The following is a 12,888-nucleotide window of genomic DNA, read 5'->3' as shown; positions in this document are numbered from 1 at the left end:
CAATCACAAATTTTCAATAACGAATGTTGGCTAATCAGAGATGAAGACACAAAAATGTTGCATTGGAACTTTGGCTCAGATCTATTACTAATTAATGAGCATCGTTAGAGAATAAGAAAGCATTAACAATATGAGAGATCGAACAATTTGTTGTACGAAAACACTGCTTATATAAATTAGAACATGTTTTCAAATTTTAAAAGTATTTTAGTTCAAGAAAACTTTTGGGGCATATTTTCTTAATAAACTAAATATTAGATATATTTCTTCAATTTTGAATATTATGAGGCATATAAACTCAAAAGTTTTTTTTTTATAAAAATTCATACCTCAATAGAATAGTGATGTAATGCACATATATCAAAGCAATTAAAGAAAATAGAGCAATCATCCTATTTTACTTATGAAATCAAAATGAAAAATCAAAGTTTAGAGGCTAGTTTATTATTGTTCTAAAAAACTCTCAAAATATTTAAATTTAGGGTTTAGTATTTTTAAAAGTGATTTAATTTATTATTAAAAAATAAAAGTAATGAAAAAAATAAACAATTTATTATTCAAAAATCCACTTCATGAGCCAAATCAGATTGAATATCTTGGTTCTATCTAGGCTCTTGATTAGGGGTGTCAATATTGGACCCGACCTGAACTCGACCCAAAAATTTTGGGTTTGGGTTGACCTGAAGCAGGTCGGGTTCGAGTCTGGAAAATTGACATGTTTGTAAAACTGGGTCGGGCTCGGGTTGACACTGAAACCCGGGAATGACACGGAATGACTTGAAAAAACTCGCATGCTCGCTAGCCCTGGTTGCCCTGGCTGCCGCGTGCATCGAGCCGCGTAGCCTGCCCACCTGTCCTCGTTGCCCCGCCTGCCCATTGCCCGCGTAACCACTTCTGCTACATGTGACACACTGACACACCTGTCCGAACGCTGTATGTCACATATATCCTGCCCGCTGCCACTATCGAGCGCCCGCAAACGTGGGATTTGGCAAAAAATTTTACTTAAAAGGCGGGATTTGGCTGAATAGAGGCACGAGATTTGGTTGAAATAGGTCGGGTCATGTTGACTCGAACTCGAAGCGGGTTGGGTTATGGTCTAGAAAACTGACCCGTTTATAAAAACAGGTTGGTTTAGGGTTGACCCGATTAATGTCGGGTCAGTTCTCTGAGTTCGACCCGAACCCGACCCATGACCCGAAATTGACACACGTACTCTTGATGGTTCTTCAATTGATCCAATGAAAGAGAAAGTGAAACATGAATACATCAATAAATTTTGAGATCAAATGAGCCAAATGATCGCAACCATTACCCCTTTATCCTCTCAAGTTGTAGTCTGTAGGTCAAGAAGTCAAAATCTTGTGGGGTCTCGCCAGTTGAAACACTATAGTGAATATTTATCTGAATAAGGCTTTGTTTGGACGGTTTCATACTGTTTCTTAAAGTAATTTTTTATATAAAAAGTTTTAATTTTTGCATAAAAAAGTATTTGAAGTAGTAAGAAAGTCGTCTCAAATGAAACCTAGATCTAAATTTCATAGTCACTTCCAATGTTTGAGATAATGAAGATTCTTTTTCATTAATTAATTCACATATTTGATATCTAGATAATATTATGTTGAAAGTTGCTATGGCAAAATAGTATGAAGTCTTAGGCTTCGTTTGGGATGACTTTTTCCCTGCTTCTTAAAATAACTTTTATATTTTTTTTTACTAAAAAGTTATTTTAAGAAACAATAAAAAAGTCATCCCAAACAAAATCTCAGCTAGAAAGAAAAGAACTTAATCAAAGGAATATGAAGTTTTCCCTAATATGTATTAAATAAAGCTCATGCTGAAGAAATCTATGAGCATTGCATCAAAGTATGATGTATCTCTTAATGAAAAATGGAAAGCTCTTTGTATATGTTCATGATGTTTCCTTGTGCATGATTTCTTCATCTAATTAGTTTAACATGGAAGAAGAAGAAGATGATGATGATGGCGAAGGAGCGTCAATGATGCCTTTTAATGGTGGTTTTTGTTGTATTTATGAGAATTTTTAGTGATTCTTGTGGAGGAGAACCATTATTTGATCATAATAATACATAAATTTTAATAAAATCCATATTTAAAATTTAATAATGAGATCTTGATATTAAAGAAAATGATATTCTTCTCAAAGAAGATATTTGATCCACTCATGAAATTGGATAATCGAAAATTAGGAATGAAAAGTCGTCCCGCCTCAAGCAACCAAACATACAGCTCAAGAGAAGCAAGAAAACATTATTATTATGAAATTGAATCAAGATAAAGAGAAAATAGCTTAAACTTCTCATCTTTATGGCACTATAATTTTTTGGCTCATCTTAGAAAGTTGCTCACACTATGAGTATTTATGACGTATTTTTTCTTGAGTTTCATTTATGACGTATTTTCTCTTGAGTTTCATGAGACTAGTCAAGTTGTACTTGAACTTGAGGTTTTTCAATCTCATTTTATCAAATATAAGATGGAGGAGATATGCATTTCTAATGAGATGCTAACTATTACCTTTTATGATGATGATTTGCTATTAGAGATGATTGATCATAATCATTCTTTATCTACGACAAAACTAATATATGGTAATTCTTTAAACAGTATATTGGTGGATCGAAAAATGCCTATTAACATTGTTAGTCAACACCATGAAGTAGTGCTATGAGAAATCAATGTTTCATGATTTTAATGAGAAGGTTCAATAGATCCCTGGTTATATCATTATGTCAGTTTGGCGACCTTAAGATTGAGGCAAAGTTCTATATTATAGATGAGATAACATCCTTTTGGGCCTTATTAAGATGAACCTGGTTGTATGAGTGCAAGATAGTGCCTTTTATTTAGCATCGGTGTATACAATATATGCATGCAAGATATGAGCTCTCCATTCCAAGGATTTGTAGCCCTTCTTTATCAACAAGGTGGGCAACTATAATGCTATGAAACACTGTGTATGTGAGATGTAACATATCGACATCATTCTTCTTCCTGAAACACATCCTATTGACATGATTCATCTTCCTCAAATATATCCTATCAAAATTAACCTCCACTCTATTTTCAACACTATTCTAAACAAGAAGGAATGGTGCTAGGGTGAAGATGAGGCTGCAATTTGAATATGGTTTCCCTAGCTTTCTTTCATACTCTTTGGATTGAAATTGAAGGATGACAATAGAGATCTAGAAGTCAGACCGGATGACACTAGTTTTGTAAGCATACAAAAACTAATTCATTCGGAAAAGATTCATTCAGAGTAATGAATCTAATGAAAGTATGATTCCAAATTATGAAACTATATTTAATTTTCATTTTTCGACTCTTATTTTATCATATGAGATGTTGACTATTGTCCCTTCGCTTTAGTATCTTCAATGTGACTTGAATCTTTATAATATTTTTATTGTAGACGAATTACATATATTCTATATACCTTTAAGGGAGCACTTCAACCAATGTGCTATTTTAGTTTATGATCCTCAAACCCAATAGAACAATGATACAATGATGCTATTTTAGTGTATAATTGCATAAGTACTAAAAATGATGAATATTGATTATCATTACACAGACTATTTTGGCCAAGTACTAAAATTGGGTTGATTTACTCTATTTGAACAATCAAAATGAATTGGAAATTAGTAGAAATAGAGAGAAATAGTATATATGCTCTAAAATATCCATTGTCACTAACCTCTCTATTTCATGAAGAAATATTTATGGAGAATGCAGCTTGATACAAAGTAGATCTAAGCCATTGTAAAAATGCATAGAAAATATGTGCATCAGTTATTAATATTAGTATTACTCATGTCAGCTTGATATTTAATAACTAGTTGTTGATGAAACTAGAAAATTAATTAAGGCCCATCTTTTTAGAGGGGAGCTCAAAACCCTTACAATTCAAAACCTTGCAATGTAGTGGTGGATGGGGGGTGTAAACGAGTCTAGTAGAGCCAGTTTAGGCCTTATCGAGTTCAGCTCATCAGTCAGAAAGTCAACTCGAACTCAAGCTCGAGCTCGAGTTGAGCTCAAAAGACAAGCTCAAACACAAGCTCGTCCCACTGTAAACGAGCGCAAGCCAGCTCGCAACCCGGCTAGTGAGCCACAGGCGGAATTTTTAAATCTTAGACGGGATTTTTAAAAAAGGTGCAATTTTTTACATTTAAATAAAACTTAGGCAGTTCTTATTAATTTTTTTAAATATTTAAATTTAATAAATAAAATAAAATTATTTAAAAAAATATTAATAATTATTCAAGCGGCTCGTGAGCTAAGCGTCATCAAACTGAAACTCGAGCTCGTTTACTAACGAGCTCAAGTTTGAGCTCGAGTTGGCTCGACTCACTTACACCCCTAGTGATGGATTTCATCAAAGATTTAGGATTTGAGATTGTTGTTTTTCATTATTACATCATAAACCCTATTTCTTAGACATTTTCTCAATTTTATGTTGGAGAAATAGAAATTCTAATTTTTTAAATAAATTGATCAACTCAAACACAAAAAATAAATCTTAAAATATTAAAGGCCAATATATGATAGTTTGAGCATATCTGAACTTATTAGATATCTAATGCCCCTACTTTTTCTCATTTAGCTTCTATATCAAAATCAAGTACTCCAATGTTGAGCCAATCTAATTAAATTTGAATTTTAAGATCAAATCCTCGATATAAACTTTAAAATAATAAAAATACTATCATTATTTTAATCAAGAGTTTTATTTAGTCACAACCTCTTCTGAAATATAGTTAATCATAAAAAAATTACCCTTATATGGAACTTATATACCTTTCTTAAAGCTTTTTTTTAATTATTTAAAAAAAAAAAACAGAAAGAAAGTTGTGCTCTTAGGCTTCGTTTGTGAAGAATTTTTTAATTAATTTTTGTACTAAAAAATTGTTTTAAGATGCAGTAAGAAAGCCGTCCCAAATAAAGTCTTAGTTAAAAAATTTTAAAAATCATTAAAAAAGTCATCCCCAACGAAGCCTAAACCGAATGACAAAACTCTCAAATCAAGCTCAATAAATTCAATACCATATCAACTGAGCCTGCATATATTTGCCTTAACCTAATCCTAATCTCCTAGATTAAGGATAGGCTAATTAATTGAATGGCCCATTTAATTGTTTTAATTAACTTTAATATAAAATAAGAGATATGTTGCCATAACCCCATGTTATGGCAATTAAGCCTCATTAGATGCTCCCTTGAGCTGCTATTAAACCATGCTAACAGGTACAACATAGTCAGAACTAACCAATCAACAGGTTCTTATCGTGTTGACAAAACTTATCAGCTTAAAGAAATTAAAACATATCAAAATAATTAAAAATTCTATATAAATATTCCACCCTTTTTTTTGTTACTTGTTCATTATTTTTCCAAAAATTTCTAAGGTGCTAAACTTGCTTTATGCCACCATAATAGCTAAGCTATTTTCCTTATAATAAATTTACAATCAATATACATAAATAAATTTTTGTTATGAGTTTTGGTGAAGGAATCACAATAGAGATGCCTGGAAGGGATTGCGTTCAGGCATTCTAAACCCTCCCCAGTTGGCTAAGGCTTAGTTTAAGATAGCTTTTGACAAGTATTTATTTGGCTATTTTCAAAGAAATTTTGTACTAAAAAGCTCCTGTAGAAAGCGGTAGAAAAGCTGACCCAAATAAAACTTACGATCCTTTGAAGAGAGAAGTCGAAGCGACTTTCTTGCTCAATCATTCGCTAGATCAATGAAACAATGATCAATATTTCAATAATAAAGGCACTCTCATTTGAAATACAATTTTAATTATTTTTTTCTAAATAAAAATAAAGCGGGCATATATTTGTATGATATATAAATTCTTTTTTTTTTTAGGCAACCAAATTGAAGTGACAAAATAATTCATACCTTATAATTTCAAAATTAAAAAAAAAAATTATGACGTGATAGAGCTTCGGTTGGGCTGCCACAGCGAAAATGGCCGCCTACACACCGCTGCTCACTTTGCCGGCCTCAGTAAATTCTCAAAACTCCAACATTCTCGAAAAATCCAAATTAAATTGTAAGATTGGCAATCACACTCCATTGGAATCTTCCTCCTTATCTCCTGCAAACCAACCAAGTCTTCTCCCAGTTCACCCAAATTCTTCCAACTATGCCATCGCCATCGACTGCTGCTGCCGCCTTACATTTGGCCGCCAAATCCATGCACAAACCCTCAAGAGAGATTTTTTCAATAGCCGCGAATTCTTCGAAACAAGGCTGCTGTACATGTATGGCAGATGCGGCAGCTTCTTGGATGCCTGCCAGCTGTTCGATGAAATGCCTCAGAGAGGTATATACTCGTGGGTTGGCATTCTCAATGCTTGCGTCGAGCATGGGTTTAATGAGAAAGCTCTTCTCCTATTTCACGAACTTTTTGTTGCTGAATTTGTTCTGGAGTTACAGTTTTTCCTCTTTCCAGTGGTCCTCAAGGCTTGTGGAGGTATTGGTTTTATTGAGCCAGGGAGAGAGCTTCACGGTTTCTTGCTCAAGAGAAAACTTCTCTCAAATATATACGTGAGTAATGCCCTAATTGACATGTATGGAAAGTGCGGGGCCTTGGATGAGGCATTGAAGGTTTTTAATGGGATGGAAGAAAGGGATTGTGTGTCATGGAATTGTATGATCACTAGCTTTGCTTCCAGTGGGATGGCTTTCGAATCCCTGAAATTTCTAGAGAGAATGCAGTCATGTGGTGATGCCAAGCCCAATCTTGTTTCATGGAGTGCTGCTATTGCAAGCTTTGCTCAGAATGGCTATGATGAAGAAGCTGTAGGGCTACTAAGTCAAATGCTCGATAATGGTTTTAAACCGAATGCTCAGACTTTGGCTAGTGTCTTGCCCTGCTGCGGCAGATTGGAGGCTCTTCAGGTTGGTAAAGAGATCCATGGCTATGTAATCAGGCATGATCTCAAATTAAATCCTTTCATTCTCAATGGACTGATTGATGTTTACAGTAAATGCGGAGATTTGGGCAGCGCCTTTGAGATCTTTCTGAAATCTTCAGTCAGGAACCTGGTTTCATATAATGCTATAATTGATGGGTATTGTAAGAATGGCAACTTGATCAAGGCCAAGGAATTATTTTATCAAATGGAACTTGATGGGGTAACGGCTGATACCATCTCCTGGAACTTGATAATTTCCGGGTACTGTGATGATGGAAACTTTGAAGAAACCTTGAAAGTTTTTAGAGAAATGCAGGAGGAAGGCATTGAAGCTGACTCCTTTACTTTGGGCAGTGTTCTCACAGCTTGCGCTGCATGGGCTGAAGGAAAGGAGATACATTCATATGCAATATCAAGGGGACTGAATTCAAATCCTTTTATGTGCAATAAGTTGATTGAAATGTACTGCAGATACTTTGATTTTGAGTCAGCAGAGCTGATTTTCCATAACATGGCTGAAAGAGATTTGGTGACATGGAATTTATTGATGTCTGGTTATGCTCGGGCGAATCGACGAAACCGCTCCCAGGAGTTGCTTTACGTAATGAGGAACGATGGATTTGAGCCCAACATCTTTACTTGGAATGGATTAATCGCCGGTTGCATGGAGAATGGGCACAATGAATTTGTTCTAGAAATGTTATCTGAACTCCAAACTACTGGTTTAAAGCCGGATATATATACTATAGGGATGATCATTCCTATTTGTTCCAGATTGGTATCTTTGGAACAAGGAAAACAAGCTCATTCTTATGCAATTCGTTGCGGTTATGACACTGATGTTCATATTGGGGCAGCACTCATTGACATGTATGCTAAATGTGGAATCATAGAACGCTCAGCCCTTTCCTTTCAAAGGATTTCATCACACAATTTGGTATCATTCAATACTTTACTTGCAGGATATGCGTTGCATGGGCTCAGAAGAGAAGGTCTTGCCCTCTTTCAAGAAATGCTGGAAGATGGAATCATACCTGATGAAATCAGCTTCTTATCAGTTCTGTCTTTGTGTGTTCATGTAGGTTCAGTTGAAGAAGGCCTTCACTACTTCAACGTAATGGAAACTTATCATATAAGACCAAACCTAAAGCACTATTCATGTATGGTAGATCTTCATAGTAGAGCTGGAAAACTTATTGAAGCATTCTCGTTTATTAAGAGTATGCCAATGGAACCTGATGCCATTATTTGGGGTGCATTGCTTGGTGGCTGTGTTGTTTATCATGATTTTCAGTTGGGTGAAATTGCAGCAAATAAGCTCATTGAGCTAGAGGGAGATAATGTTAGTAACTATGTTCTGATGGCAAATCTGTATGCTACTGCTAAACGAATGGAAGATTTAGCGAGAATACGGTCAGTTATTAGGAATATGGGAAAGCATAAGAGCCCAGGATGGAGTTGGATTGAGGAAAAGGGTCAAACTCATTTGTTTCTTGCCAATGATAGTTCTCACACTCGAGCTCGTGAAATTTATGCTGCGGTGGAGAATCTGTCTTTGCACATAAGAACGCAAGATGAGATGATTGATACAGTTTAGAAACTGAGGTAACTAAGTGTCCACTTGGAGCGGCTACATCTGCCTGTAAATACTGTTATAGAATAGTTGTGAAGAAATTAAATGTTTTGAGAATTGGTGTGGATATTAAAAACTACTCGTTGTACTCGACTGCAAGTAATAGCGGATTCATTTAAACTGGATCAGATCCCATGATTTTTCGCATTTTCAAGATTTTTTTCGTAAAAATCTTGGTGACAATTGTCATCATCAGAGCTGTAATAAAAATAATTTTCATTTATTTGAAATAAAAAAATTAATAATACTCAGTGGAAATGTTCAAAAATATTATTTTTCCTGCAACAATTATTATATTTTCCTTGCATATATTATGCCCGAAGGCATATGAATTATTTTGCAGCATAGATATAATTTTAAATTAAAAATAGAAAAAAATACTGGTTTAAAGTTGTCCCAGGAAGCCTCAATAACAATGTAATGTAATTCATGAATAATTTTAAATTTAATAAATTAATTAGTTGATAAAATCAAGGTTGTGAAAACCGGACCGGGCAACGAACCGGTAGAGCGAGCGGTTCAAGGTTCGACCGGTTGAACCGTATTGAGACCATGGATCTGTTTAGGGGAGGTAGTTTAGCTATTTTATTAGTAAAATTTAATATTTTTTCAGAAATTTTTTAAATAATAATTAATTAAAATTATGACTATTAACTAAAAATAAAGTACCAAGAAAACTTTTTTCAAATATGTTTTTAAAATAAATAGTATAGATTATATAAATTTATTTATTTTTGAAATACGCCACAAAACAGTCCCAAGATAATAAAAAAATACGCCGTAACATCTAACCGTTCAACGAGCACATCAACGGCCACGCTTTCTCCGATTCAAATTTCGAAATGGCACATTTCGCTTCCGCGCCCGGCCCCACTTGGTGCCGCTATTTATATCGAGAGCGGCGTCCTAAATCTTGTTATCTTCTATTCCGAACCAAAACCCTAAATCTGCTACTGGAGAGCGTCATCTCCATCACCAAAGCATCGATCGATCGATCGTCAGTTTGCCTGTCTTTCATCACTCGCTGCTTTTATTGTGTTTATGGATCTATAGAGTTTTTTTACTTCCACTATGCGTTCTAACGTCATTTACGGGTGTTTCTTCAGAGGCTAATCCGTCAAGAAAATGGGACAGATTCAGTATTCGGAGAAGTATTTCGACGACATCTATGAGTACAGGCATGTTCCCAACCATATTATTGTTTGCTAGATAAGTTTTGGATCTGATCTATGATGATCCAGTGTTTTTACTGGTTTATTGCTGCTTGATGCAGGCACGTCGTCCTTCCTCCGGAAGTAGCGAAGTTGCTCCCCAAGAATCGCCTTCTTTCTGAGGTAATTTTTAGATTTCTTGCTATTAGAGTTGCTCGATCTTAAAATCCTTTGGCTAAAGTTGGGATCATCTATTATTGCGGGCTGATTTTGTTTTTGGATGCGACAGAACGAATGGCGAGCGATTGGCGTGCAGCAGAGCCGGGGATGGGTTCACTATGCTATTCACCGCCCGGAGCCTCACATCATGCTTTTCCGGAGGCCGCTTAATTACCAGCAGCAGCAGGAGAACCAGACAGCTGTCGCAGCAGCGCAGATGCCTGCCAAGTGATCTCTCTTGTTCTGCATGAATTTTCAATCACTCTCTCTATCTCTACCCCTCTGCCTATATGTCATTTCAGGATCAAAGTTATCGTCTGGTAGTTTCTCAGCCGCTCATTGTAGCCGTTCTAAGTTTGTTAAAATGCTTGGCTGAGAAAACAAAAGTCAAAGAACAACAGCGTTGGTACTGTTAAACTCACATATAAATTCTATCTGCGGTCTTTGTTAACAGCTTTGTAATCGGAGAATTTGCTATTTATTTTTGTGTTTGTTGTTTTTTTATACTTTATGCTTGCGTTGATGCCATTTTGGCTTCGGTTGGATAGGTAAGGTTTACCCATCCACTGTGTAAAACGATTGCATAACAAGAAGTTCCATTAACATTTTGTTTTGGACTTTGAAGTTTCATGCTTGAAAATATTTTCAAATGTGCAGTATAAAATACAATATTGAATCACATTGCATGAGGCTTCTCTTATGATCTTCTTTCATCCCATAATCTTTTCTGAAGACTATTGATTCAGAAGCACATTTTGGTGGCTACTGTTTCTCTAATGGATGACAGATTTTTGGGATTGAGCTTTTTTTTTCTCTTTGTTGTGACGTTCTTTGGCTAAATATGGCTATTCCCTTGAAAATCATAGAGCTTGGAGTCTATTTCTCGGCTTGATCTTCCTTTAGATGCCACTGTTGATATTGTCATTGCAAATGATTATTATTTGCTTCTTGCTCTCCCTCTATTATGTTACAAGGAAGTTTTTATGCTTACAAAAGAATCTTATTGTCTTCTAATCCAATCTCTTGAGAAGATAGGCTGAGTGAGATGTCTCGTGAAAGGAAGAGGCTTTAGGTTGAATGGCTATAACGAGAAAATATTAGGTGTGGAGTCCGAACGTAGAAATATGTTTAGACATCCACTTAAAGTTTGACATGTAGAGTACTCTTTGACTTCACTTTTTTGTGTGTTTTATCTGCGCTTTAGTTGTGTTTTGATTGTTCTTTTTTTGCTTTTTTTTACTGCGTTTTACTTGTATTTTTGATGCGCTTGGCTTAAAGTTTTATGGACACATTAAATATATAAAGTAAAAAATAAATCTAATTAAATATTCATGCATTCACTCCACGTGTTAATACTTTATTAGAGTCCGAATGTATCTCTACGTATAGACTTTGCACCTAATAATTTCTTGATTGCAACAAAATGAATTGAGGGTTTTGTTAATTGGTATTTTCCTATAGTTGAGCCAAGTGAACTTGCATGATGATGATTGCCCTAGGAAAGAGTGATTGAGACAACAATCTAAGTATTTGTCGAGTGCCAAATTGCTATTTCAGTGAGAAATCCTTGATTTGCTTTATAAAAGGGTGAGCTACTTGATAGGCCCGGACAAATAGTGCTTGTTAATCTTGCTGGGCAAATTTTGCAATTTCTTGGGGATTAATGATTCTTGAATCGGTAAGTGAGTTCTTGTGGGTGAATTTGACTATCATAATATGTTGGTTATCTTTTAAATATCTGTGAAGATATATGCAAGCATTCACATGTAATAAAAAGTAATAGAAATTGTAGCAATGCAAATTTTTTTGGAAATATAGATTGCAATTGATGTTGAAATATAATGACATTTATTCTTATTTGCAAAAAAGTAAAATAAATTGTAATCATATAATGATCTTAAACTTTAACTATAATATTACATTGTCTAGTTGAACACTTGCATATTATAAGTCTAACTACCACTTCCACTTCCTCTTATGTTCATGTGGAATTGCTTTAGTTCTGCACAATGAAGCTTGTAAATGTTCTTAAAGTTTCTTGCCTTCCAATCACAATCACCCTACTTTTGTTGTTTTTGTTGATTGTCGTGTGTAGTAACTTGTGATGTCTCACATATGCCTTTTTAGATTTTATTTGAGACAGTTTTCTTATTGTTTAAAGCAATTTTTAGGTGTAAAAATTAAATATTTTGTATTAAAAATCTTTTTTAAAAAGCTGTAAAAAAATCGTCCCAATGGGAACCTTAGTCATTCAGTCTTCTCTCTATAAAAGGAATTTTTATTCGTCAGGTTACCTAATGTAGCTTTACGTCAGGTAGCCTATAATATGTCGCCATGTGCTCTTACTCTTTACCGCTCGGCCCGACGACCCAACTCGGAATGAATCCGGGAGTTTGCGTAGTTCGGTATTGGTCGATTTTGCTCGATAAAAGTGAAAAATACCATTCTGTGAAGATCAATACTGAGCAATACCGAGCAATACCGAGTTCTTTTAGGTATTACTCGGTATTGGTCTTCACAGAGTTGTATTTCTTGTTATTGTCAAACAATACCGAGTAATACATAGCAATACCGAGCCTATACCGAGCAATACGCGAACGTAGTAATCCCGGATTTGGTCCGAGTCAGGTCGTCGGGCCGCGCGGTAAAAAGTAAGAGCACGTGACGACATATTATAGGCTATCTGACGGAATAAAAGTTCCTATAAAAGAGTGCATTTATATAAACGAATCTTTGTTTTTAATAGTTTTTTATAGAGGAGCAAAACTCCAAGCTGACAAAGTTATTATTTCCTCATGCGGTGATAAATAGTCTTTAATTAATAAAATAAATCTTTGAATGTTTTGTTATTTTTAAAAAATATTGGTGCCAGTTCCTTAAACAAAAATATAATTCCACTTATATATTCTTCCTAAATCGTAGGTTAAGACAATG

General features: G+C 34.9%; 2 protein-coding genes across 4 annotated transcripts; both read left to right on the top strand.

Moving 5' to 3' along the window:
• Window positions 1-5,998: 5,998 nt before the first annotated feature.
• Window positions 5,999-8,548, top strand: LOC110095268 (pentatricopeptide repeat-containing protein At2g13600). The gene has a single exon (XM_020820729.1). It carries the CDS (start codon window positions 5,999-6,001, stop codon window positions 8,546-8,548), a length of 2,550 nt encoding a protein of 849 aa, XP_020676388.1.
• Window positions 8,549-9,477: 929 nt separating this feature from the next.
• LOC110095280 (cyclin-dependent kinases regulatory subunit 1) lies at window positions 9,478-10,458 on the top strand. 3 transcript variants are annotated; one of them, XM_020820741.2, is made up of 4 exons: window positions 9,478-9,581; window positions 9,691-9,762; window positions 9,858-9,918; window positions 10,025-10,458. In XM_020820741.2, the coding sequence occupies exons 2-4, from the start codon at window positions 9,710-9,712 to the stop codon at window positions 10,184-10,186; spliced, it is 276 nt and encodes a 91-aa protein (XP_020676400.1). In that variant the 5' UTR covers window positions 9,478-9,581; window positions 9,691-9,709; the 3' UTR covers window positions 10,187-10,458. The 3 variants fall into 3 exon arrangements, with proteins under 3 accessions (XP_020676400.1, XP_020676401.1, XP_028556260.1); XM_020820742.2 differs by having other exon boundaries at window positions 9,514-9,577; XM_028700427.1 differs by having other exon boundaries at window positions 9,523-9,593.
• The last annotated feature ends 2,430 nt before the right edge of the window (window positions 10,459-12,888 follow it).

This window comes from Dendrobium catenatum, unplaced genomic scaffold (genome assembly GCF_001605985.2).
Source record: "Dendrobium catenatum unplaced genomic scaffold, ASM160598v2 fragScaff_scaffold_134, whole genome shotgun sequence".
NCBI classification, from domain to species: domain Eukaryota; kingdom Viridiplantae; phylum Streptophyta; class Magnoliopsida; order Asparagales; family Orchidaceae; genus Dendrobium; species Dendrobium catenatum.
The sequence above is the reverse complement of the archived record's forward strand: the minus strand, read 5'-3'. Positions and strand labels throughout refer to the sequence as shown.